The sequence below is a fragment of the Tamandua tetradactyla genome, chromosome 8, assembly GCF_023851605.1.
Source record: "Tamandua tetradactyla isolate mTamTet1 chromosome 8, mTamTet1.pri, whole genome shotgun sequence".
NCBI lineage: Eukaryota > Metazoa > Chordata > Mammalia > Pilosa > Myrmecophagidae > Tamandua > Tamandua tetradactyla.
Genome location: NC_135334.1, coordinates 22,886,042 through 22,911,933, shown reverse-complemented (window position 1 = coordinate 22,911,933; position 25,892 = coordinate 22,886,042). Strand labels below are relative to the sequence as shown.

At 50.3% G+C, this 25,892-nt stretch overlaps 1 protein-coding gene across 2 annotated transcripts in view; it reads right to left on the bottom strand.

Annotated features, from left to right (window-relative positions):
* Nucleotides 1–20,516, bottom strand: part of DSCAML1 (DS cell adhesion molecule like 1) — a 343,174-nt gene extending 322,658 nt beyond the window's left edge. The window contains exons 1-2 of one of the 2 annotated variants that reach the window (XM_077112787.1): nt 20,245–20,516; nt 210–527 (exon numbers count right to left, since the gene is read on the bottom strand). In XM_077112787.1, coding sequence (XP_076968902.1) covers nt 210–527; nt 20,245–20,269 — 343 coding nt within the window. In that variant the 5' untranslated portion in view covers nt 20,270–20,516. Of the gene's footprint in view, nt 1–209; nt 528–17,818; nt 17,988–20,244 lie in introns of those variants that run through there. The other variant, XM_077112788.1, reaches the window with a different exon arrangement.
* Between the last annotated feature and the right edge of the window lie 5,376 nt (nt 20,517–25,892).

The following is a 25,892-nucleotide window of genomic DNA, read 5'->3' as shown; positions in this document are numbered from 1 at the left end:
GAGCAAACTGAGGTTTAGAAAGATGTGCTGTCAGCCCGAGTACGCACGGTAAGTGACAGGGCTAAGATTCAAAAGAGAATGATAACGCTGTCCTCGAGTGAGTGTTTTTATCCGATGAGTTTTTCCCAGAGCAGGATACACTTACATATCCTCCCTCCAGCCCTCCAGACCTGAGTTCCCCAGTCGGGTAGCAGGCCTCACGCTCCTACCTGCTTTGACGCGGATATTGGGGCTCCGGATCTTGCCGGCGGCATTCTCCGCGGTGCAGAAGTAGTCATTGTCGTGGATAAAGCTATTGAAGGCGGAGGGGGAGAAGGGGTAGAGCTGCAGCGTCCCGTTGGCGTGGACGTGCCGGATGTGCGGCACGTCGTAGATGTCGTCCCCCGTGGCCAGGTACCATCGAAGGGCCGCGCTGGGGGAGCCCGCGGCCGGGCAGGGCACCACCACCCCCACGGAGCTGGAAAAGGTCACCTGCTGCAAGGAGTCATTTACAAAGTAGAGGCTGGTGCCGACATCTTCAGGGCGGGCTGCAGGGGAGGAGAGAAGAGGTGGGGGCGGGCGCTGTTAAGTCACGTTCTAATAATACACCCCTGGGCCACAGAGGCCAGCACATTCAGCACTCATTCATCCACCATTCAAGCATCAGCCATTCAATAGGCATTTGTGGAGCTCTGGCGTTATACCAGGCTCTAGGGCTACAAAAGTGAATAAGAGACAGTTCCTGTCCTATAGAAGTTTCCAGTCTAGCATGGCAATGGCAAAAGTTAAACCACCTCATTTCCCTAGAGCTTCCAGACAGCAAGCAGTCCTGCAGACCTATTTCAGACTTCTGACCTTGGAACTGTAAGATAAAAAACTTGTGTTGATTCCCAGCCCAAGCACTAGCCCCACCACCCCGCTCCTGCAAAAAAAAAAAAAAAAAAAATCAACAAATGGTGCTGCAATAATAGGATAGTCACATGGAAAAAGAATGAAAATTGACCCCCACCATACAGCATACAGGAAAAAAAAAAGTGTGTTGTTTTAAACCACTAAGTTTGTGGCCAGGTAGAATAGGAAAATAATACAACATACAATAGCATATTCCGCGATAAAAGGGAATCGGGAAGGTGTGCAAGGGTAGTTAATTCTCGCCTGCCATGCAGAAAACCCAGGTTCAATGCCTGGCCATGCACTTCCCAAATGAATGAATGAATAAGCAAACAAACGAAAAACCAAGCAAAAACAAAAAATTCAACAAATGATGCTGCAATAAGGGAATACTCACATGGAAAAAGAATGAAATGTGACCCCCGCCATACAGCATACAAAAAAAGGGAATCATGTATGCTCCATGGATGAATCTTGAAAACATTATGCTAAAAGACCATATGATTCCATTAATGAGTGGGTAATGGATAGTGGTGATGGTCGCGTATTATTGTGTGCATAATTAACAGTACTGAATTGTGTGTGAATGTGGTTGATAGGGCAGGTTTAAAGACATATTTAGCACCAGAAGGAAAGTCAGAGGTTAAAATATGGAACTGAATAACTCAGTAAATCTTGTGGTGGACAATGACTCTGATTAATAGTATCAATATAAAAAATTTCTCCCATGAACTAGAACAAATTTACAAAAATATGACAAGGAGTTAATAGTGTGATATATGAGGACTACAGACTATAGTTAACAGTAATATCTTAATATTCTATCATCAACAGTAACAAATGTACCACACCAATGCCAGAGATGAATATCGGAGGGATAGGCGCTATAGGATGTTTTGGGTTTTCTCCCTTTTTTTTCTTGGACTAATGAAAATGGTCTAAAATTGATTGTGGGGTTGAATGCACAACTATGTGATTAGACTGTGAGCCGTTGATCATATACTTTGGGTAGATTGTATGGTGTATGAATATCTCAAAATTACATTAAAAAGGAAAAAAAAAGACTATATGATTCCATTTATATGAAACACCTAGAATAGGTAAAGCTATAGAGAATGGAGATACACTAGTGGTGTTCTAAGGCTTGGGAGAGTTGGGGGAAATGGAGGGTGCCTGCTAATAAGTATGAAGTTTCTTTGGGGAGGTGATGAAAATGTTGGGTCACGGTTGTACAATTCTATGAATAGCCTAAAAATCATTGACTCATATACTTGAAATAGGGGCACTGTATGGAACATGAATCATATCTCAATAAAGGCGTTAAAAAACATGTAAAACTGAAAAAAAGACAAGAGTCTCATCTCCTACACCAACCCATGAAGCTGCCATGGACTCTGCTATGTTGTGGGTTCCAAAGCTATGATCCACTGTCGGCATCCACCTATTAGAAGAAACCCTGAAATCCTTAGATAAATGAGTAGGTGCAGGCAAGTTCACACCCATTACTCAATTCATCTACACGAACCTGAGAAGGGAGGGTGTCCTTCCCTTTCATAGCACCCTCTTTTACAGGACGAGAATAGTGATGTGGTTTGCCTAAGATCACACAGCTAAAAGTTGCAGCCCGAGATCCTAAGAGGATCCTAATGCTCTTTCTATCATAGATGAAAGGCGAAAGTGTCTCAAAACCATGTTCTAAGAGGAACCACCACAGGAGCTGGGAATGCCTGCCCAGAAGACAGAAGTCTGCAGGAGAACGCTTGCGCTGTCTTCAACCTCTGCAAGTCCATTTGGACAATGCGGTTCCAGAGGGCTGAATGAGGGTCACGGGGACAGGGATGATAGGCTCTGAGCGTGACGGGCGACAGGTGCATCTTCTAAACCCAGCACTGATGCTGACTTCCTGCAGGATTCCCTGCTCCTCTGATCATTTGTGCTCTCATTTGTAAAATGCGGGGAGGATGGACAAGACTGCAAAGATCCCCTCCATCCTGAGGTGCTGCCATTCCAACATTCAATCACATGGGATTAGTTTTCATGATTGCAACAACCTGCCAGTTGCAGGGGTGCATGTCCTGGCGGTCCCTCTCTCCTTGCATCCCAGCCCAGCACTCAAGCTGCTGGAATCAGGGTCCCTCCCTCCCTACCAAGGGGCCCGCACCTTTGAAAAGGGCCCCTTGGAGCAAGTGAATGCAAACCCAAAGGAAAAGAGGACCTGGTTCCAGGTCTCCAGCTCAAAGCCACTCCTTCTCTACTAGGAAGATCAAGGAACAAACAAAACCACTTGGCTGCTTGTTTAAAGAATGATGCGGGGGACCCAATTTGACCTCAATTTCTACAATGTTATGGGGAGTGGGAGGGAGAGGGCCCACATCAGGACCATATTAATATTTTTGGCTTATCTTTTGAGCCGAGCCTCCAGGGAGAACACACTGGGCTGCCTGTGGAAGAAGGCCATTAAGCCTCATTGGCCAGGGCAATTCACATCATCTCATAAAAAGCTGTGATGAAGCCATTAGCAGAGGTGCTGGAAAACACATTCATGGACTCCTGGCTGCAGTGTCAGGGTCGTCCTCTCAGCAGCAGATGCATTTGCTGTCCCCACCAGCCACTGCACCCTTAGCAGCTGAAATGTACACCAACTGGGAGGTGGGGGGGAGGTGGGCACTGCTTTCCCATCCTTCTCCTCCTCATGTCACCTCCCATTGGGAGAGTCACGGTGTTGCTGACTGAGCAAGTCTGCCCTGTCGAAGAGGAAACTGACCCGTAGTGGGACTCTCAGAGGCTCCTCAAGCACATCAACCTGTGGTTAAGGGATCTCCCAAGGTCATGACCTTATCCCATTTAACAAGCAAGCAAACTGTAGGCTTCCCTTAGGATCCATGCTTTCCAGGTCCCCATCTTCATGCATTTGCCCACAAAAGCAAGATTTCCTTACCAAGATTCATAAAACAAATATTTATTAAGTGTCATCTATGTGTCAGGCACAGTTGCAAGCATTTTACACATATGACCTCTTTAAATTCTCACAACTGCACAATGAGGTAGATACCATTATTATCTCCAGTTGGACGATGAGGAACTTAGGCATTGAAAGGTCAAGGCAACTACCCAAAGGCCACACAGCCAGTGAGGAGGGTGCTGGGGCCACAGGGGTTGACAGCCTGAACCCACGATCTCCTTCCTTAACCATGACACCATGCACAGCTGCAGGAAACCACTGCAATAATGCATTAGCTCACACATTCCTCAAAGCCAACTGGAACACTAGCTTCCACCTTCAGCTGGTCAAGAATGGGATTAGCACACGCACACACTCGCACCGGGAGTGGTCCCTATTGGCCCTTGGACATTTCAGATATGACTTTCTTAGCCTGTGGGAGCAGGATCATTATTCTGGGTTCTGGGCTGCTTGCAAGACAATCTAGCTCATCAGACACCCTCACCATGGCAGCTTCATGAGTTTGGGAAACCGAAATCCATCAAGGAAAAGTAAGATTCTACATTGTGCCAGATAAATGGACTTTAGAAGCTAGGAGCAGAATGAAGGGGAGCAATTCAGGAGTTGTCTGATTCATGGGACAGGGTAAGTAAATACTTAAGGATAAGCATGCTGTGGTCTTCTGTAATGATACAGAACCAACAAGATTCATTATAGCTGCCCCGGATTTAATTAACTACAGGCCAGGTTCAGTGCTAGGCGTATCATAGACAGTAACTCATCTAATGATCACTCCCTGGGGGCTCTTATTATTATTTGCATTTTATAGATTTGCAAAAAACTAAGACTCTGAGAAGTTAGCTAACTTACCCAAAGTTACACAGTGTGTGGGCGTCCAAGCTGGGAGTGGACCACAACTTTGCCTGACTTCAAAGCCCAAGGATGGAGCCACTCTGCTCTACTGCATGAACCACACTGATTACAGATCCAAAGAACCCACAAAATCTGGTTTCCAGGCTGGGTAATCTCCCCCTCCCTCTCTGTCACCCCCAAGACATATTCCTAGTCTCCTCTCATGGCTGAAATTCCACTCCACCCATCTTGCCTCCCCAGAGGGCCCCTTCCCCAGGCCTCCCCCTGCTCCTACAGGTACATCAGCCTCAATGACACCAGCCTTCCAGCACTCCTGGGCCTCGAATTTTGCCAGAGCCAAGGACACAGGGCTCTTAGCAACTACAAATGGGTAGATTTAATTGATGAATTGACTGGGATTGTCCAGCCACCTGCCAGGACTGATGAAATGGCAGATTTATAGCAAAAGGCGAGTAGCCTCATATTTCTCCCACCCCAGGATGTGAATGGCTGTCTTCTGAGTCTGGGGGAACTGGGGAAGATTAGACAAACCATTTATTTCTGCTTACGGCTCTGACAGTGCATTGCCATTATGAAACATCACCCTCGGGTGTAAAACAATGGCATTTGCACTTACGTGGGGTTCATATTTTACCATCACAAGGCACCTGTCAGCCCAGAATGCAGAAACCCTTAAATAAACATTAATTTAGGCTCACCCCACCTGCCAAGGAAAAGGAGTGAGCAAACACTTAAAGGGGGAACTGAGGCATAACCACTAGAGCTGCATGTACCCCCAAAAAACATGTTCTCAAATTTAATCAATTCCTATGGGTGTGAACCCATTGTAAGTAGGACATTTTGATGAGGTTACTTCAGTTAAGTTGTAACTCACCTTAATCAGGATGAATCTTAATCCCATTAGTGGAATCCTTTATAAATGGAATGAAATCCAGAGAGATAGAGAGAGAAGTCCACAGAAAGCAAGGAGCTGAAGGTCAACAAACCCAGAAGAGAAGGGAGAGACCCCCACTGCCATGTGTTAGAGGAGTCAAGGATTGTGGATTGCCAGCAGCCAGTCCCAGAATGCCAGTCTTCAGGAAGAAAGCATTGCCTTCGTGATGTCTTGATTTGGACTTCTTCCTGGCCTCAAAACTGTGAGCCATTAAGTTCCCACAGTTTAAACAACCCATTGCATGGCATTTGATTGAACAGCCAAGGAACTAAAACATCACCAAGTACTTCAGATCTCAGCACATCCTAATCACTAGATGGAGGCTGGATGCTAGGGCCCCAGGTGATCATTCACAGAACCATGGGTCTGTGCTGTCACCCAGGGATAGAAGATGGGGTCACAAGGCCTGAGCATCTTGCTATATCTCATGGTGCCTGGCATGGCTTCTACAAGAGGGGCTCCCCTGCCTCCTGCAGTCTGCAGAGCAATGACAGAGCCTCAACCAGCAGGGAGTGTGGGAGGCATGACACAATAGACAGAGCCCTGGGTTGCAGAGGCACAGAGCCACCATCCCTCCTGGGGCTCATTCCTGACCTGCCATGTCAGCTCAGGCAAACCACTTAACCTCTGGGAGTCTCAATGTCCTCATTGACAAAAGGGAGGTGATTGCACCACCTTCCCTGTCTCACAGGGTTGCCAAGCAGGCAGGTAAAATAGAATGTGATAGGACATGGTACCCCATAAAGAGGATATCCAACCACGAGGGATGGCCAGGTCTCCCCAAAGGGTGGAGGGTGCCTAAGTTTTCTGCAAGGGATGCCCCAGGCACAGCTCCTCCCTGCAACCCTATAAGATTTTAAAAGTTCTCCACCTCCTGCTTCTTTCTACACCCTTCAAAGCCTTCCTCCCCTAGGTCCTCTCTGATGCAGGGACCAGGAAGACTTTCATTCCCTTCAGGATTATTTATCGAGCACCAGCTCTGTGCTCAGCAGTATCACAGTTATGGTGGAAGACATCAAAGACGAGGAAGAACAGCCCCACCCTTCCGGGGCTTGTAAATGAGATGGAGGAGAGGAAGGGAGAGACAGCAGCAGTGACAATGTGCTCAAAGTACCGAGCAGACAAGGAGGGACAAGGGAAAGAGGAGGACATAAGTTAATTGCCAGTCAGGGAAGGCTTTGGGAATGGGGCACCAGAGCTGACTCTCCAAGGAAGATCTGGATGTGTGGATGGGACAAAGAGAAGGTCCTTCTAGAGGGGACAGCCTGAGCAAAGCCTCAGCAGCAGGAGTGGGTGTGGCATGTGTTGGACAACACTGCCAAAACCCACCAGGAAGGAGCACTGGGTGGACTTGGGGAGTAGGGGCCAAATCAGCTGGATTGACATGTTTGGCCCCCAGTTGTGGGAGGCAGTGGGGAGAATCTAGACATTCACAATCTTGGAAAAGCATGACGCAGGGTGTCGAAATATTCCTCTGGTAGTGGTGACAGATTACGCAAGTTCTTATCATCTTTATGCCTAACTTCATTTTGGCCAGATCCCTATTTCCCTGCAGGCTTATCAGCCTGGTGGATGGAGACCTCAAAAGAAAGAAGACAAAGTTGTCTTGAGCCCCTACTGCATGCCGGGTACTGGGCTTGGGTGTTCCATGTGCATTTTCTCATCTAACCCTCATGCAAAAGTATGAGGTAGATGCTGTCAGTCTCATTTTACAGGTGAGGAAAAGAGGCTCAAGGGGATGCAGAACTTCTCCAAGATTGCCCAGCAAGAAAGAGATGGAGCCAAAACTCAACTGATGTTTGCATGGCTCCCAAACCCATGTTTCTTCCATCACAATGCTGAAGTGTTGGAAGTTGGGGGTCTTATGAAGCTTCTCCTTCTCTTCTTCCATCTAAGCCAGTCCCACTTTAGAAATCAAAGCCCCTGACAGGAAACTACAACTTTCCCCTTAAACCCTAGTCACGCCTCCAGCTCTTCCCTCTGTAGAGAGAATCAGGCATATTTACAGAGAGAAAGAAGAGGAGGGGAAAGCAGTTCATAAATAAAGAGAGAGAGACATTCAGATCCACGGAAAAGCTTCTTCTGGTCAAAGGGGGAAACGGATTTTTAATAGAAAATGGAAGTTATGGGATTGGTTGTGATGTGACAGACGCCCAGACTTAAACCCATTTAATCTTCTCTGCCGTTTAACATCGCGCACCACCCGATGCTGTGTTTCATAAAACAGGCTCCAAATCGCTAGGAGATTAGAAGTGTAGAAATAGCACAGCAATATTTTTAAACCAGAAATCACCCCCCGGCATTTGGGCTGTTCCCAGGGTCACTGCTGAAACCTAAATATCCACTGCACCCGCTCGCCCTCCACCGTCTGGGCTCCGGGATTAGTTTGGCGAAGGAAACACGACACCCAGGTGCCTCCTACCTGGCCTGCCTGGGTTGGGATTGGGGTGTCGGGACACAGTGCAGAGCACTAGATGGAGGCTGGGTGGCTCCCTCTGAAGGGCACATTGGATTATTCCCAGGCCATCGTCTCCAATCCTGGTAGATGACAACCTGAGGGGACTGAAATATTAACACCTCCCCACCTCCCCAGGGAGACCCGAGGTATTTTGTTCTCTTGCCTCAGCAGTATTTACTCTTCTTATTCACTGGACTTTCCAACCAGAGTTGGGGTGCCTGCAACAAATCCCACAGAGACAGGCAAGAGCAGGCAAGAAGCACAGCAAGCAGGGGAGATGGTGGGTCCTCAAGGAGCAGGAGCAGGGGCCAAGGGCCCAGGAGGCTGTGAGCGTCTCCAGGGCAGTGTCTATCTCGATCAATTCTCTGTCTATGGGGCCCAACAGGATACTTGGCACTTAGCTCAGAGGTAAAAAGACCAAACTCTGATGCCGATCACCTGGGTTTGAATCCTGCTCTGCTACATACAAGTGATTTAACCTGAGGCAACATGACCTCACCTCCCTGTGTCTCACTCACTTCCTCTCTAAAAGGAGATGCTATGAAAGTTATGTGAATTTCAGGCAGTTTCTGGTGTATCTAAGTAATCCCTGTTTCATTTATCGGTACTATTATTATAGTAGGCAAGCAGTAAATGTTCATGGGATAAATGAATCCTTACTCAACAAGCATCTACCCCTTGCCTACAACAGCAACAAAAATATGTATAAGAATCACCTGGAGAACTTGCTAAAAATGCAGTGCCTTAGATACCAAGTCTGTGATGGGGCCAGGAAACTGTGTTTCTGTTGCAAGTAGTCCTCTATCCACACTCATGGAAAAAACTTCTTAGAAAAGTCAGATTCATCACACAGGATTTCAATATCACCTTTTCCAACAATAGACAGTTCTCGTGGGCTTGGCAGACAAGTCTCTAGCATCACATTACTTAGCTTAACTTGGTGATCAAGTTAACAAAATAATAGCAGTGAAATCAATAACAACAGAGCGTTGCAGCAGCCCCACGGCTGCTCCCCCTGGGTCTTACGCAGACTTCTTTAGGCAGAGGTGGGCCAGTGAGGTTTCTTAGACTGATTTGCAAGGTTGACAATTCACTGCAATTTCGCAGCATCTTTTCACACAAAGGTTTTCGTTCAAGATTCATTATTTGCCTTCACTATGATTATTCTTAGTTGGAAAAATTGGGTCCGGAGAGGATCAGTCAGTGGGGTCTGAGCTTAATTTAACACCACATCCATCCAAAACCCAGGCGAAGACCCACCTGAACAGGGTCTTGGCTCTTTCATCTGAAACCCCCCTGGTGGTGCGTTCACACCTTGGAGACGCTCTGAATCTAAACCTTAGGGAGGACAAGGCAAATCTCCCCAGACAACGTTTGCCAGGCAACCTGAGTTGGTATGTTTCCTAGGATGAGATGGATCAGCCGGGAATCAAGTCCCATGCCTTCTGCTTCCCCCAAATCTGGCACACCTGCTTTAATCTATCATTACCATCGTGTTGCCAACAGTTCTTTCTAGCATTTATTTTGTGCCAGGCACCACGGGAAGCCCTATTCTTGCATTATGGCATGTTTAATCTGCACGGCAACCTTTTAATGCAGCTACTGCTCGCAACCCCATTTTGCAAATAAGAAAATGGGAACTTAGTAAGGTCAGGTAATATCCTAGATTGTGCAGCAAGTAGTGACAGGCTGCATTTCAAACCCCGGCCTCCTTTATTTGAGGTTGCACTTCTCAACAGGTGCACTATCGGCATTTTGGGAAGAAATAATTCTAATGTTTTAGGACCATCCTAGGCATTGGATGTGTCCTCCCTTGTTCATCAATTCCCCCAATAAATGCCAGCAGCTCCCCACCCCTGTCGGTGATATGGCCAAAAAGCCTGCCCTCCTGCCCCCATATTTTCAAATGCCCCCGGGGAGGCAGTCTCACCCCAAAGAAAAGCACTACTCCTGGGCTCAAGTATTTAACCCCCCTCCATCAGAAACAGGTTGTTTTGTTTGTTTGTTGTGTTTTTTAGAAGATTCGTAGCACAGACATAGTTCCAATAGCCAGTAAACACAAACCTACATGGAACAGTGAAGCTGGAGCTATCCTTCAGTCTGCAAGGCCCCTGCACCATCCGCTCCAGGAGAAGTTATGAGAACAGCTGATAGGCGCAGGCACTTTAATCTTCCAGCCCCTGCTAGACAGGACCTGTCGACGGAAGGCCCCTCGTGGCCGGAAAGTTCTTTCTAGAGAGTTGGCTCAGACAGTACAGTTGTCCCCAGAGATTCCTAGATTTAGATTGTTAATGCTTGAGGGCCTTAAGAGATTATTTTGTCCAATCTCCTCAATTTCCAGATGAGGAGAATGGGGCCTAGGAAGGTAGAGTCATTTACCCAAGATATTCAGCTAGTCAGAGTCCCAGCGGGGGCTAGAACCAGCCTCCTGATTCCTGGTCCCACCACTCTTTGGATTCTGGACACCCCGCTTGCAGAGAACGAGCACCCCAGGGTTGGAGGAGAATCTTGACCCATGACACAGCATCCTGGAGGAAGCACTGAAGGACCTAAGGGTGCTGTGTACCTACAGAGGAGGCCCCAGATGGGCAAGACATTGTCTACAAGTGGACAAGGGTTTGTCAGATGGCTGCATGGCTCAAAAGGTAGAATCGGGACCAACAAGAAGATACAAAATGGCATCTGGCTCGTTCTAAGGATGAGTTCTGAAACAGTCGGAGCTGCGTTTCAAGGAATTTGCTGCCTTGAAAGGAATGAGGCTCCTGCCACTGGTAGTACTGGAGCTGTGAAGGAGCAATTCCTGGTGGGGAAGCTGCAGGGCGGAGTCAGGCGTTGGGTTAGATGCATTAAATGTCCTTAAGGTACCTTCCAATCCTGGGAGAACTTTCCCCACGGTGGTCACCTGGACTTCCTTCTCATATCCCAAAGCAGACGCGCACGCGCACACACACACACACCATGCTCTATGACCCTGGATTCAGTATGGCTCTCGGGGCCTGGATTCCAGTGATTTCTATGACCTCAAGTGAGGTCACACGAGCTAGAGCTCTGTGTCTACTACTTTTCCCACTAAACTGGTGAATTCCCTGCAGGGAAAATCACCCCTCTAGGGAGTCCATCCAGAAGATTATAGAAGAGACTTGCATTTGAGGACTTGGGGAGGGGAATGGAGGACAGAGCAGGGGTAGGCTTCCTCCCACTGTCCCCTGGGACCCAGGGCCACCAGGGAATCTGCCAAGTCGGCTCCAAGAAGACTACTGCCGGCAGGCGTGTGCCTCATCAGCTGTTCCCCACGTTGATGAAAAGCAAAGGCTGGGAAAACTCTCCTTACGTGGGGGTTGGGGGTGGGGTGCAGCGAGGGGGAACAGCCACAAACAGCTGTGAGGACTTCGTTGTTCCGTATGATGAAATGACAGTAATTATACCTTCCATTTTGGCACAGCATTTATAAGGCTGAGGCTGATTTGCTGTGGTTTTTACATGTGTGTGTTTACATGTTGCCTTGTTCCATTTACGCAGCGTTTCCACATGATGCTTAATTTTATGCCCCTCATTTTTCTCGCACACATACAATAACCACCACTCTGAGGAAAGCCAGGACAGGGGCTATTTTGTCTATTTTACAGATTAGGAAATAGAGGCACATGAACTACGAGGTAAGCTGCCTAAGTTAGGCGGCCTTGTTTTCTGAGTCCATGGGCAAGTCTGTCCAACACACTCACATGTGCACACGTGCATACACATGTCTTCGGTGAGTTTAATGGCTATGCCACTTGGTTGGCTAGTATTTAAATACCTTTGTTCTTGATGAAGATGGTGACCTTGGAAACTATCAGTGCACACGTCGGGTGGAACAAGCATGCAGGGAGGTGAGTGGGAGGTGGCTGGGCGGGTGAGGGAGCAGCAGCTGGTAGCCCGGGTAGTACCTAAGGCTAATGCAGCTCACACAAACGCAGCACTGGATAAACATCTGTTCAACAGGGCACACAGCCTGTGCCCAAAGCCCTCCCCCTATGCGGGGAGCCCACAGGCCACCACCTGCCATGGGCAGCACTTGACCTTTGGGTCGTGTGCTGCTTTCCCTGGGGCAGACTGGGTTATGTGGGGAGGGCTGGTCCAGGGACCCCCAAGGACATGGGCTGCCAAGAGTTTTTCCCATACACAAAACTACCTGCAAAGCAGAGAGACTCATCTCAGCAGGGAAAGACACAGAAACCCATTCAGCTCAAAGCTATGGGACTCACCTTAGGCAGACTCACCTTGGCATTAAACCTAGGATGGTTCTTACTCGGGCCAACCATGCAGAGATTTCCCAGCCCACCCCTCCTTTGACAGGTATGAGATGGCCTTTGACTCACCCTCGAATTCAAGTCTGGGACCAACCTCTGCCCTCAACCATTCCTGCTGCTGCCACAACCAGGACCAGGGTGTGCTGTGAAGTGGCTCCCCAGGTGCCTGCGTCACCCCAGCTATCTTCCCGAGGAGGCTAGTTCATAGAAAGAATGACTGGGCATCCCCTCATCTGTCCCTCTTATTGTTACAAAGTCTAAGTCATGCCCCTTGGTTTGGCATAGAAACGTAGTCAGTTAATACAATTGCTCAGGACAGGATTTGGTTATCGATTGATGTGGGGGGGGCAGCAGGAGGACGGTGGCTGCAGGGCAGAAAACAGTAGCAACCTAACATTAACTTGGCACCAACTATGATCTGGCTACTCTACATACATCCCCTCATTTTATCCCATTTCATAGATGGAGAAACTGAGACTCAGAGAGGCCCAAAGGCACATAGCTAGTAAGAACAGAACGAAGATGTGAATGAAGGATTTGCCTGGACTCCAAAGTCCCGCCCCACCACATCAAATATAGAAGGATGCGATCTTCTATATTTCCCTCCACAACTCCAATATATTAAATTAATGAATGTGCCAGTCACAAGGATGGTAGGGGTGGAGAGAGGGAAGCCTAAAGCTCTGTACACTTGCCCTTCCCCTCCCTACTCCATCCATCCCTGCAGCTCCATACAGCATCCTTTGAAATCTCCTGTGTGGCTCCGGGCAGACCAGTATCCTCCTGGAGCAGTAGATGTGAAGAAAAACAGCCTGGAAGGCCTTGGAGCTGCATCTGCCAGGGTGGGATTTGCTCAGGGCCCCAGAAATGCAGACAAAACCATTCCTGAAGCCACGCTCCCTCCGCGGGCTTCCCAGCTGGCTCCCAGGGAGGGAGCCCTCCAGCTCTCCCGGAGTGTCTGCTCCTCCAGGATTATTCTCAAGTCTTTACACCCTCTTCCCTCCATGACCTCACCAGGAACTGCATGGGAGGGCACCACCGAAGCTGCCCTAATGATGGTGGGATAAGAAACTCTTGATCAAGATGCCAACAAACCAGGAATGTGAAGGTACATTCTGCTCACTTCAAACTCCATCCATCAGCCACTTTTCTCCACCTACTGACAGGCGGCATGAAGCACCCAGCTGCCTCCACTCTGGAGCAGTCGGGGTGGGTTCACTAGAGGCTGCAGCTGGTGTGCCCCTCTTTCTCCAGCAGCACAAGAGGGACAACCTGCACCCCAAGTTTGGTCTCCCTTTGGTGTCTCTGCCCATTGCCACCCATCCCACTGCAGCAGCCCCAGTACCACTGATTGTGTGCACTTGGATATGGGAGGTGGGAGCTCTGGGGCTGCCTGGCCAGATGGCAAACTCAGTGCTGAGCCCCTAAAGGCTAAAATTCAGAGGCAAGAGAGAAGCACTAGCAAAAACATCATCTCCCCACTCCTGGTGTTTCCGGGTCTGTGCAAAGGAAATGCTGCTGACCAGCTGTTCCCAACCTGAGATGAAGATGAAGAGGCTCTCGGCCTGGCTAGGTGAGCATGTAAATTTATATGCAAATTAATATGCAAAGCTGGGGCCCGCCCTCAGGTTCCTGGCACCCTGTCATCTCTGTTGCTGGTGGCTCACCCCATTCAGGCACCTGGGTGCTAATCAGAATCTCCCGGGTTGGGGGATAAGACGGTACTTCAAGAGCTGGGAACTCAAATGTCATCAAAAGCACATCTCCTCCAAGATCATGCGGGAAGAGCAAGAACCTCCCAGTTTGGAACCTGTACCCCAGAAAAAAAGACTCTCTGAACATCCCTTCACCCCCCTCCTCATCCACAAATGAAACCATCCAGAGCAGGGGACCAAACAAGTCACAAGGAGGAATTTCTGAAAGCAGGAAGGAGGTAAGGGGAGCTTGAGGTCTGCATCCCTCTATCTGGGGCTAACAGCCCATGAGGTACGGTAGCCCACAGGAGCTCCAGGCAAGTCCCCCATCTTATAAATGGGGCGCCGGGCCTGCCTGCTCGGAGGTCTGTTTCTTCAGCAAGCCATCGCTGGGCTGAACCCCTATATGATGGCCTACCACCTCCTTAGTCCTCAAACTAAGAAATATAAGCCTTTCCAGCCAGTCCCCTGGGATCTGCTCAACTGGAGTACTGCCTTGGGGTCAACTGCTTACTTGCTTTTTTGCTTCTATTCTGCTGCAGAAATACATTAGAGGCAGTTGGCTTTGATGCCCAGACACATGAAGCATCAGGAAGGCTGGTCGGGCACCGCGACAATTCCAGTCTCCCCAAGTTATTCTAGCAACAAGGCCTCCCTGCCCACCCGCCCCCTCCCCGATGCTCACTGGTCCTTTGCCTGCCTCCCCTATGTTCTGTTTGCCATTTCGAGATTTTTTTATAACACACTCTCCCGGTGCCCCCCTCCATTTTAATTAGACACTGAACAGAGTGCTAGAGATTTTCTTAATGGCCTGATGAAGGCTTTTAATTTGGTCTTCTCAAGAGAGAAGAACCAAGGGTCCCCATCTAAGAGGTTGGGGTGGGAAATGAAAAAAAAAATCAATGCAACCCATTATTTTGGCTTTTAGAAAACAGGAATTTTAGTGCCGGGGAAGCTTGTTCTTTTACACAGTAAAAATGCAAATGCAGTCCACACAGATGCTGGCACGCTGGTTGTCACGGCGGAGGGAGACTCGCTGGGGCTCATCCGGATGCCCAAACCTGGGTTTGTTTTGGCAATAATAAGGCGGTTATTGGAGGCTCGATAACCAATTATTAAAACACCTTCCCAGTTTAGTTCTGGGGAATCGGTCTGGGCTCGGGCTTCATCAAAAAAAAAAAAGGATATTTTGAGAGGAATGGAAATAAAAGGCATTTAAAGCACATTCAATAACTGCTTAATTCCATCCAGCGGATGCTCCATCTCATCCTGTTTTCTTCTCTTTCTCTCTCTCTCTCTCTCTCTCTGCCTCCTCCCGCTCCTCACAGATGGACGTACAAATTATTGCAAGAGGATATTGTTTTCTGTAACAGGCTGGAACATTCACATTTACATTTTCCTTGGCGCCGCGGGGGTGACTGGCAACGGGAGAGAAAATACACCGAACCCCATCTCCCCTGCTCTCACCAACATCACATCCTCCCGGAGCCGCTGCCACCTCCACCCACCCCTTCCCCGCCAGGTCACCCCAAGCAGAACAGGCCCCGGGGACCAGCCTGGCACCTAAGACCCAATTAAGGCATGAAGGAAAAGAAAGGCCTGTCTGGCGAGGCGCCCTGGCACCCAGAGCAGAGTCTGGGGCCTGTCAATAGCAGCGACATCAGGCCTTTGCAGACGGAGAGCTCACGGAGGGCCCATCACACCTGGCACCGCCAGCTCCCATGGGCAGAGGCCAGTGACAACTTCCTTCTTAAGTTGGGAAGGATTTTGACCCCCTGGCTGTCCTGTTGCCTTCTGGGCCTCTCCACCCCCACTCCCATCTGCTCCCTCCCTATCAGATAGCTCGGGCTTCATTTATTAATTCTAGGCCCCTGGAAGGGGGGACAGGAGCTTTCTTCAGGTATTTGCTGAGGGGACCCCACTCCTGGGGGCTAGGCTGCTCTGGAACAGGTCTCCAGAAAGAGGGATGGAGGAAAGATGGGGCAGAGTTAAGGACAAAGCTGGGCCAGAGTCTAACAAAATGGGAAAAGGGGAGAAGGTGGAGAGAGCTAGCTAGAGAGAAAGCTGCCTCTCCTCACCTTATGTATTTTTAATATTAATGTAATTAAAGCTTCGAGCTGAGCCAGCCTGCGGGGGCGGAGGGAGGCAGGAAGAGCCTGGGGAGAGGGAGATTGGGGGGCGGGAAAGAGGGGGTGTTAGGGTTGAACAAGAGGCAGTCTTCTTGCTCTGATAAAGTGGGATGAAGGGGTGCTATGCAGAAGGCAAGGGGTTAACCAGCCTCCACCGACCGACTGGCTCTGGGGGTGTCACCCCATGGATCCCTTTGCATCTGTAAAACTCAACTACTTTGTCCATGATTCCAAAGCCACCCGCTACCCTGGTCTCCCCAGCAAACCCCAGCATAATCTTTGGCCTTCAGTCTGGCTTTGGCCGGCAGGTATTTACAAATAAAATAAGAGTCCCCCCCCCCAAACAAAAATTATTGCGGTGGTCTCCGGCGGTCGCAGACTCCAGACCCCCGGGGCGTGCATAGAAAGGACCCTGAGCGCCAACCCTCTGCTGTCTTGCCCTTCCCCCACCGCCTAGGGGTCAAGAGTTGCCGCTCGGCCAAGGCATGCGCGGGGCAAAAGGACGAGAAGCTGCCCCCAGGCCGCGATGGAGAAAAGTTCAAGGGCTGAACCGGAGAAGCTGAGCCTGTACTAGCGTGTGTGCCCCGCCGCGCAAGGGCGCGGAGTTGGGCCGCCTTGTCTCCCGCCATCTGCGCGCCCAGAGGAACGTCTTCTGCGATAACCTGGAAGCCAGACCACCCGCACCGGCCGCGTCCCGGCTCCGCGCCCAGGTGACTCCTGGAGGCAGAGTCTGTCCCCTCCGGTCCCTCAGTCCCGGCTTCCTCGCAGATTAGGTGCGCGGCGCCCTGGCAACAGGCCTGGACACGCCGGACACCCGGACCCATCCCTAGCAACCCCTTTCCCTCGGGGAAAGGGACACGCCCCCCACCCCACCCCCAGAGCCCAAAGACTTGTCCCCGTGGCCAGCTGGCCAGGCGCGGCGGCGGCGAATCTCGCGCCTTGGAGTGCTATGCCTGAGGTGCACAGGGCGGCGCGGCGCCGCGGGAACAAGCGCCCGGGGCAGGAGGGTGAGGTCAGGGACGGCGGCCTCTGGGTCTGCAAAACAAACTTGCTACACGGGGACTCCAGCTCTCGGGACCCCCAGCTGTCCCTGCCCTGCACCCAGCCAAGGCGTGAATGGGCGCTATGCGGTGCGCCCGCAAGCGCGCCGGGGAGGAGGTCCAGGGCGGTCGAGGGACGCACGGTTGTAAAGGAGGAGTGCGGCGCCGAGTCCGAGGCCGGAGTAAGGGAGGACTCCCCCAGGTCAATAGTCACAGCCTTGGACTCGGAGGGCACCCCGAGGTCCCAGCGCCACCGAGCCGCAGGGAGCGGGCAAAGGGGCTGGGGGAGGGGTCAGGGGAAGAACTGCAGCTCGGCGACGAGGGGGAGGCGAGGGGCTCATTCGCCACCTCCTCTACGGGCGCGCCCCAGGACGACAGGCACCGGTGGCTGGCGGAGCTGTCCGGGGAGGACCATCACCGGCCCCCTCTCCGGGCGCTTGCCCCTGCCCCCTGCTGCGCCCCATCGAGGGCCGTGCACCCGGGTCGGTGCCCCCGGGCACCTGGAACCTGCCGGGCACCCCGCCTCGCCACCAGTCGCGCGCACCCGGGCCCCACCGCCTCCACCGTCCTCCCGCCCGCGCGGGTCTCACCTTTGTGTAAAGAGTCCAGGAGCAGGAGGAAAGTTACCAGCCACATGCCATAAAGAGGCCCTATTCTCCGGGGAGGTGGTCCGGTGGCCGGCCGTGCGGCAGCGCCTCTCCCCCGCTCAGCGCCCTCCCAGCCGCCGGCACTCCGCGCCCGGCTCTCTCTGCTCCTCAGCCCAGCGCTCGGCGGCGGCGGCTCCTCCCTCCTCGGCTCCCCGGCTCCTGTCATCCGCGGGGCTGGGCTAGGCGACGGCTCTCCCCGCCCCCCCGCGGCACCCCGGGTGGTGAGCGCCCGCGCGAGCCCGGAACCCGGACGGCCCCGGCCTCACACGCCCCAGGTACAGGGACGGGGGCCCAGACAATACAGCCCAGACCCGGGTCTGCCCTCTCAGAGGCGCGGGGTCCCTGCCACCCACCGGCCTGGAGCCTGTGGTCCTATACATGCATGTGTCATACATGTACCAAGAACCTGCCATGCTTCTGCCAAAGACGCCCTGCGTCTCCTGGCCCAGTGACCTGGGGCCAATTGTTTCTTGCTCTTGAGGACTGCTTTCCCGCGTGGATGGGGAACTTGGATTCTTTGGCTATAAGGTCCTTGCCCCTCTCTCTGACTCCGCACCCCAAAACTCAAATCTGCGTGCCCTTCCAATGACGAGTTACTTCTGCAAGCCCCTGGCCTGGCACACCCAGCCAAGGTCAGCTGCCCCCAGCGCTCTGTCCATTTTCCCTCAGCACTCCGCACACTGTGATTACTTAATTATTTGTAACAATCAGTTAAATGTCTGCTCTACCTCTCTTATCTTCATGGATCCCTCCACCCCTCAGCTTTGTCACCTAGCAGAAATTGGTTTATTCCTCATATCAAGCTGCAGAAAGTTGGCCTTGAGTGAGGGCACCTTCCCAGTTAAGGCTCAATGTTGGGCCCCTGCATCTGCCAGGCCCCTGGTGAGACAATGGGCACAGACACAGCTCGATGAAGTCTCACTTGATAAAGGCTGGTAGAGTTGGGAAGCCCTCCTTATGTTATAATCGCAAGATAAGGAGCTGCACACGATGCCAGAAGGGGGGCCGTGGTAACCTGAGAATAGTCTGCAAACCAGGACTGAATGTCCCCTCCCGTAGAGTCATGGGGGTGGCCTCGACACGGGTCACAGAGATGTGCAGGGAGTGGGGAGCTGGCAAGATGGAGGGACCTAGAACTTCATTTTACAGAAGAAACTTTAGTTCTCCACCATGTCTTACCTAAGATCAGGCAGAAGGACTAGGACTCCTTGTTCCAGGTTTTGCGAAAATATCCCTAAGAATTTTAACTGCTTTCTAAAAAGTATACCTTTATCTATCTATCTATCTATCTATCTATCTATCTATCTATCTACCTATCATCTATCTATCTATCTATTACCTTTAGCGTTTGAAGGGCTCTTCCACACAACTGTCCCTGCCATCTTCACAACATCGTTTGAGGCTTTATCACTCTCTTTTTAACCAGGTGAGAAAACTAAGGTTTAGCTTGTTCAAGGGCCCAACGTGTATCAAGAGCAAGACTCGAACCCAGGCCTCATGATGCCACAACAGAGCTGCTTGCCATACACTGTGCTGCCTTCCCTGGGAACCCTGCGCCATGAGGCTGCACCACCACCCTGAGATGGATGCTGGTTCACCGGGCTTTTGCCTTCAGTAAATATGGCCACAGAATAGCGACCCAGGGGGCAGAATGGAAGGGGCATTTGACATGACCCAGCCCTGCCCTCTGCTTTGCAAGTGAGGAAACTGAGGCCCGAGGTCCTACAAGCAGGGGCAGAGGCCAGCCGTCTCCGAGCTCTGGCTCAGCTCCTCGCCTCCCGACTCCCTGCCTGCTGGGCTCATTCCTCCGTTTTGTCCCTTCCCTTCTAAAGAAGACAGTCGCTGAGTGGAATCTAGTTATTTAAAACTAAGCCTATTGACCCAGAGCACCTGGTCAGGCCATGCTTAAAATAAACCGTTAAGTCAGGCAGGATGAAAGGGGCTGCAGGCTGCAGAGAGGAGATGGGGCCTCAGTGGGCCTGGAGGCATCAACACAGCTGCCCAGGCTCCATGCCCCCCACCCAGGAAGCAAACAGGAGGGCCCTCCTTTCTCCCTCCTATAACTTGAGTGTATTTGAATGCTGGTTACACCCTTTGAGGGACCACAGCCCTTTGAGGGACCACAGCTCTGTGTGCACGGGGCCAAATCTTACGTGAAGGGTGAGGTCACTCACTGCGTCACCGACTGAAGAAGGGGCATGCATGTGGAAACAGGGCAGGGACACATTCTAGAACATCATCCAGGGCAGGGAGGCCTTATAGGAGTGTGGCTTTGGATTCGGGCAGAGCTGAGTGCTCGACCCAGCTCTGCTATTTACTAGCTGTATACCTGTGGGAAATGTACATGCCCTGAGCCACAGTTTCCTCACCTGTAAAGTGGGAACACCACGGCATCCAGCTCAGAAAATTGTTGCATGGATTAAATGAGATATGCCTTGTGGCTGGCACATACTAAACACAAGTGAAGTAGCACTAATGATTACAGGCTTCGCTCATGAAGACTTCGAACTCTTGAGGTGGTGCTGGCTGCCCCATAGGGATGCTGGGACAGCACCCTACACTCCGTGCTAAGACAAGGCCAGAGCTAAGAAGTTGGGCATCGAGGCATGAGGCTGCAGAATCATGGAGGCCATGCTTTGAGGTTAGGATGTAGCTGTGGCTGGAGAGGCAGTGTTCTGGAATGGAACAGTCGGGAAGAAAACCAACAAAGGTTTTCCTTGTCCCTGACAACAGACGTTCCTTGTGCTTTTCATACCTTTCCATTTCCTAGGTTTTGTCCCTCCTCAGTATTTAGGAAAATATCTTTGAAAAGGACAGCTGCGGCTCGGATGTATCCAGAAGTCCCTCTTCAATGGGAATTGCGTGTGGGGTGGCCAGGGAAAGCTGGGACGACAGAGTCAGCCGGGATCCTAGCAAGGTGACTATAAGGGAAAAGTAAAACTCAGGGGAAGAGAGTTGGGCAGCTTGTTCCACACTCACCTTAAACCCTGACATTCTCTTCCTACAGCTGACATTTTGGAAGGGCCGTGTTTTATTTTAATAAAGAAGACAATCCTGTCACAGTCCCAAGTTGAATGGAAGCCTTAACTACCCCCTCTTCCCCACAAAATATGCACACCAGAGTGAGAACAAACACAGTTGCCCAGGCAAACACCCATGTGTACAGGTAAACAGAAACACTTAATGACGGGCACACCTGTGCTTAGAAGTGGATTTGAATATGATCCAAAAATTCTACATTGGCACTTGTGCATATGCCCCAATTAAAAACAAAAAAGTCTCAAGTTTGAGGGATTTATTTCTAGTAGGGACACACCATTTATTTAAGAACAGTGATTAACTTTGATATTTTGTTGCATAGAGGGCTAGCTGACCATCTGGTTGTTTTATTTTCCAATGCCAGTTGTGGCCGCTCCGTGAAGTCACTGTCAGGTGAATCATCTCCAGTTCAGGTCAGTCATGGATATTTGGGGGATGTTATTTTGCCATATTGTATGAAGATAAGAGCCATCACGAGAAACAATAGATGTTTTTATTGTTTAACTCAAACAACAATCTTATGTATTTTGGATACTTTTCTTCAAAAACAAATGCCCATAATTATTTTAATGAAGTCTTCATATGTGTTGCAATTCTTTAACAATTCCAGTAATAAATGTAGTTTTTATAAAAGGAATCAATATTGAACCAGGTCAATGTTGAAAACTTAACATTTGGGGTTATATAACTAATTTGAGATTGAACTTCTTAATTCTTATTCATTGATTAGAGGAGAGAAAAAAGGATTTCCCTGTATTTTTTTTTCAATGTGAAACTAATTTTAATTTTATTGAAAGAGTCCTGGAAAATGGGTCAAAAATCCTGAGTTCTAGCCTGTCTCTGCCACGGTAGCCAGCCATGTGACCTTGGACAAGTCACTACAATTTTCTGGGCTTCAGTTTCCTCACCAGTGAAATAAGAAGGTGGGGTGGTTCCTTCCTACGTGTGATGAGATGAGCACATGCCCCGGTCCTACCCCGTGTGTATGTGTATATGTGTGTGTGTGTGAACACAAATGCACGCATGCTCTTTAATGCAGGCAAAGAAATAGAAACACGAATTTGCATGCACAGACCCTTGGAAGCAAACAACACCCCGGCAAAAGAAACTTCACACAAAATAAACAGCTTCTGCTTCAGATGCATATACACACCTCTAACATACTTCCATCTTCCATAGATGGGATGAATCATTGCAATTCATTGACTATGATGCCTTTATAAAAAGACAGTACGCGTCAGGCTCTCTTTAAACCGAAGTCCTGTATGCTTACCTCAGAGGGTGTCTAGGTATGTTCTGGGTTGAAACATCCTGGTTCTAAGCTCTCTGGAACAAAGGGCCCAAACCCTGAGGCTCCCCTCCCACACACGGGGTCTCTGGGGTCCCGCTGCCCTTGTTGAGGCCACCGTCTCAGCAGCGACGCCAGGAGGGTGGGTCAGAGGCTTCCAAAGCCCCAAGCAAGGGTCTCTCAGCTCACAGCTCTGAAATCGGCTGAGAAGTCAAGCCCAGAGAGGTCCGTGAAGCCCAAGTTCCATAGAGCCGAGATGCATTGTCTCACTTCCTTCCGGGAGTGGGGCTGCAGGGGGGGAGGAATCCAAACTAAGAAAGTAAACCAAAAAGGGAAATTCAGAAAGTGGGAAGTTTGTTGGCTTCCCGGGTTACCAGCAGTTCTTCTGACCTCCAAGACGCTCAGAAATACATTCATCAGTTTTTTTTTAAGTATCTTCTATACAAAAAACTCCACATTGCATTTTATTTTATTTTATTTTTTGTCACTCTTCTCTGGAGTTTGCACACCCCATCCACAACCGGGTTAAGCCTTCTCATTTAGGAAGGCCCAGCCTTCCCTGACCAGTCCTGACCAGCCCTCCTCTGGGGTCTGCTTACTCCAGAACTCTGCGGCTCTCATCCCGACATCTCGAATCATGGCTGTTGATACACACAGACTTGTCTATTCTTCCAGGCACCAGGGTTTCTAAGCCCGCCAATGTGCAGGCTTGCAGGGCCTCGCCGGCCGCCTCCTTGCACCACGGGGCACTCGGTAAATGTTGACCTGATGAATGGACTGGCTCATTCTCATGAGGTTGTGTATATCTGATTACAGCTTGGAGCGCCACGCCTTCCACAGGTATGTCCTCTAACTGGAACCAAAGCCTAAAGCGTTGAGATTCCTTAGGGCTGAGCACTTGGCAGGACACTTGAGCCTGCAGGGGGTCCCTGAGCCCTCAAGTTGACATCTTGGCATACGCTTGTGCAGCCCGCATCCCTGTTGCTGTTGTCACTGTCACCTGCTTCTTCTTCCTCTCCTTCTTCACCATCATCATCACCATCTTCGTACAGTGCTTTCAGGTTCCAAAGGCTTTGCATTTTCTTTCATTTTTGACTCTCACCCAAAATAGACAAATAGGGCCAGAATTGTTTTGCTCAGGATACGGATGAAGAGCCTGAAGCCCAGAAAGGTTTGTGATGGGTCCAGAAGCAGATGGACCACGATGCAAATACAGCTTAAGCTTTGGGTTCCTTCAGGATCCCAGCGGTGTGCTCTCATGCTCACATGTTGTTGAAAAAATGTGCAGAAAATATATTTTGACTGCAATCAATTACGATTATTACCTTATCCCACTCTGACATCCCCTTGGGTCTGATGGGCCTTTAGGGACTCTGGCTGGGGAGGAGTTGAACTGTGGCTATGTTTGGCTTGGGTGTGGTGGGGTATGGCTGTAAGCCCACCGTCACTAACCGGCAGTCACCCCCGTGAAGGAATGGCTCCCAGGGATCCTCCTATGGCCCGCTGTGCCCACACCCTTGGCTTTGTGAAAAGAACTTCAGGGCTGGAGATGGCACCGCAGTGTGACTGTGACCCGAGGTGCCTGCTCCAGGAGTTCTGTGAGTAGCGGAGGAGAAACAAGGTTTGATGTGCACAGACCCAGAAACTAGTCCTGTAAGATCGTGAGCAGAAGAAACGTTGGGGAAAAAGCATTGTAGCGGGGTGTCAGGCAGTTCACACAAATAGTATGGTATCTGTCCAGATGTTGTGACGTTTGTGGCATTTGTCAGTTTATTTTTTAAGGTTCATAATTTGTCGTGATTTCATTTTATCATTCTGAACAGATATGCAGGCGTGTACCTAATCTGTATTCATAATTTTTTATTCTTTTCCTAGAGAGGATCCCCCCTAAATGGTACAAGCCTGAGGCACTACAAGACCTAAAACAGTCCCAGGCACTCCCCCAGGCCGCACTGTGGCAATTCGGGTTTTCCAGCCACTGGCCCAGGGCACGTCCCCACCACAGTCCCTAGCCCAAGAGGGGTAAGTCTGTATGTAAGTTATGGATTTGGGTGCAGTACTACACACACTTAAAAATGCCCTGAAGAGATTTTCCTCCACAGTGGAGCAGAAGCCGAGGCCCAGGCTGCAGACCCATGGCTGGTGGCCTTGATTTGGATAGCAAAATTGTCTTCTTGGAAAATCTGGCCGTTTCACCACAGGCTAGACCCGTCAGTCCCCAGACGGGAGGACCTTAGAGATGGAAGACATGTCAGTGCTGCTCCAGTCTCCTCTACCGTCTGTCTGCAGGGCGACATCCACCCTGTCACTGGGACAGAGGCTGCCAGCGTGGCAGGCTGAGTGAGACACTTCTCAAAGCCCAAGAGTCACTGGAAGACACCAGGAAGCCCCTCCCCTGCTCTGAGCTAGGAAAGCATGCAGCCCAGAAATTCCACCTGCTGGAGGTCAAAGTCACAGAGCCCGGGTTGTCATAGCGCTGGGTGGAATGCAGTTTGGGACAGCGAAGGTAAACAAAGACATTATCTGGAGGCCGCGGGGAATGCCAGCCCAACGGCCGCAGGATCCAAGAACGGGGGCATCTTGGCACCTACCTGGCCCCATCCGCCGGGACAGGTGGCAGCTCACCCACTCTCTGATTAAATGCTTCCGGCCACAAGGGGTTCCCTTCTCAGGTACAAGCCCACCCCGTTTTCACTATCTGAGGTCATGCCCAAGTTCTTTTCTTTATAGATTCCAAAATCTACCTCGGCCCTCTAGAATTCCCAGGGTGTTCCCAACTTCTGCCAGAGGACAGCTTGTCGAATATTTGAGAACAGCTACCCCAGGCCCCCAAAGCCTTCTTTTTCCAGATTAAATATCCTGGTTCGGTCAACCGTTCCTTCTCTGGGATCATTTTCAAGCCCTTCATGGTCCTGGTTTTCCTTTTTGCATCTATTCAACTCAAACAGCATTTCTCTTTAGATAGAATGGAACTCAAGGCCCCAGATGAGGTCTGCAGCCCCAAACACAGGAACTATTAACCCCTGGTGATAAGTGATCCTCTCAAACTGTTGTCCAGGATTTTATTCTTTTATGAGCTGACATGCTGCTCTCCTTAGCCCTGTCATCCTGACATGGGCTATTTGGAAGAGGGCACATGATTAGAATACATCATCTGTTGAATGTTGGGAGATGAACACAAGCAACTGCGGGGGTGAGCTGTCCTCACTTGCACACACTGGGTAAGACTTTCTGATCCCATGATGATGTGCTTGGCACCAATGGAGGGCAGCAGAGTACCTCAAGAATTCAGGAATGAGGAGCAAGAAAATGCTCACAATGGCACTGAAAATCCACATATCTTTGCCAAACTTGACTTATTGGTTAAACCTAGCTGTAAAAGTGAAACATCTCATATTGTACTTCCCAAGTGTTTCATGAGGAGGTAATAAGTATTGTGCAATAACTACTTTATGGTAAAAAATCTCTGGAAATCTCTAATAGCCAATGGCAATTAGGTTTCTTTTCCTGTAGGACTTCCCAAATCCTTAAATGCACTGAGGGGTTTTGGGAATCTCCAAGCTTAGGAGGGAGCTGGGAATACCTTCCCCACTTCTCCTGGTCTGAGTACTCTCACTGTCCTCTCACTGTTTCTGGCCAGTGCCTGCCCTTGATTCAGTGGAAGGAACTTCTCTTCTGTTTTGTCATTCC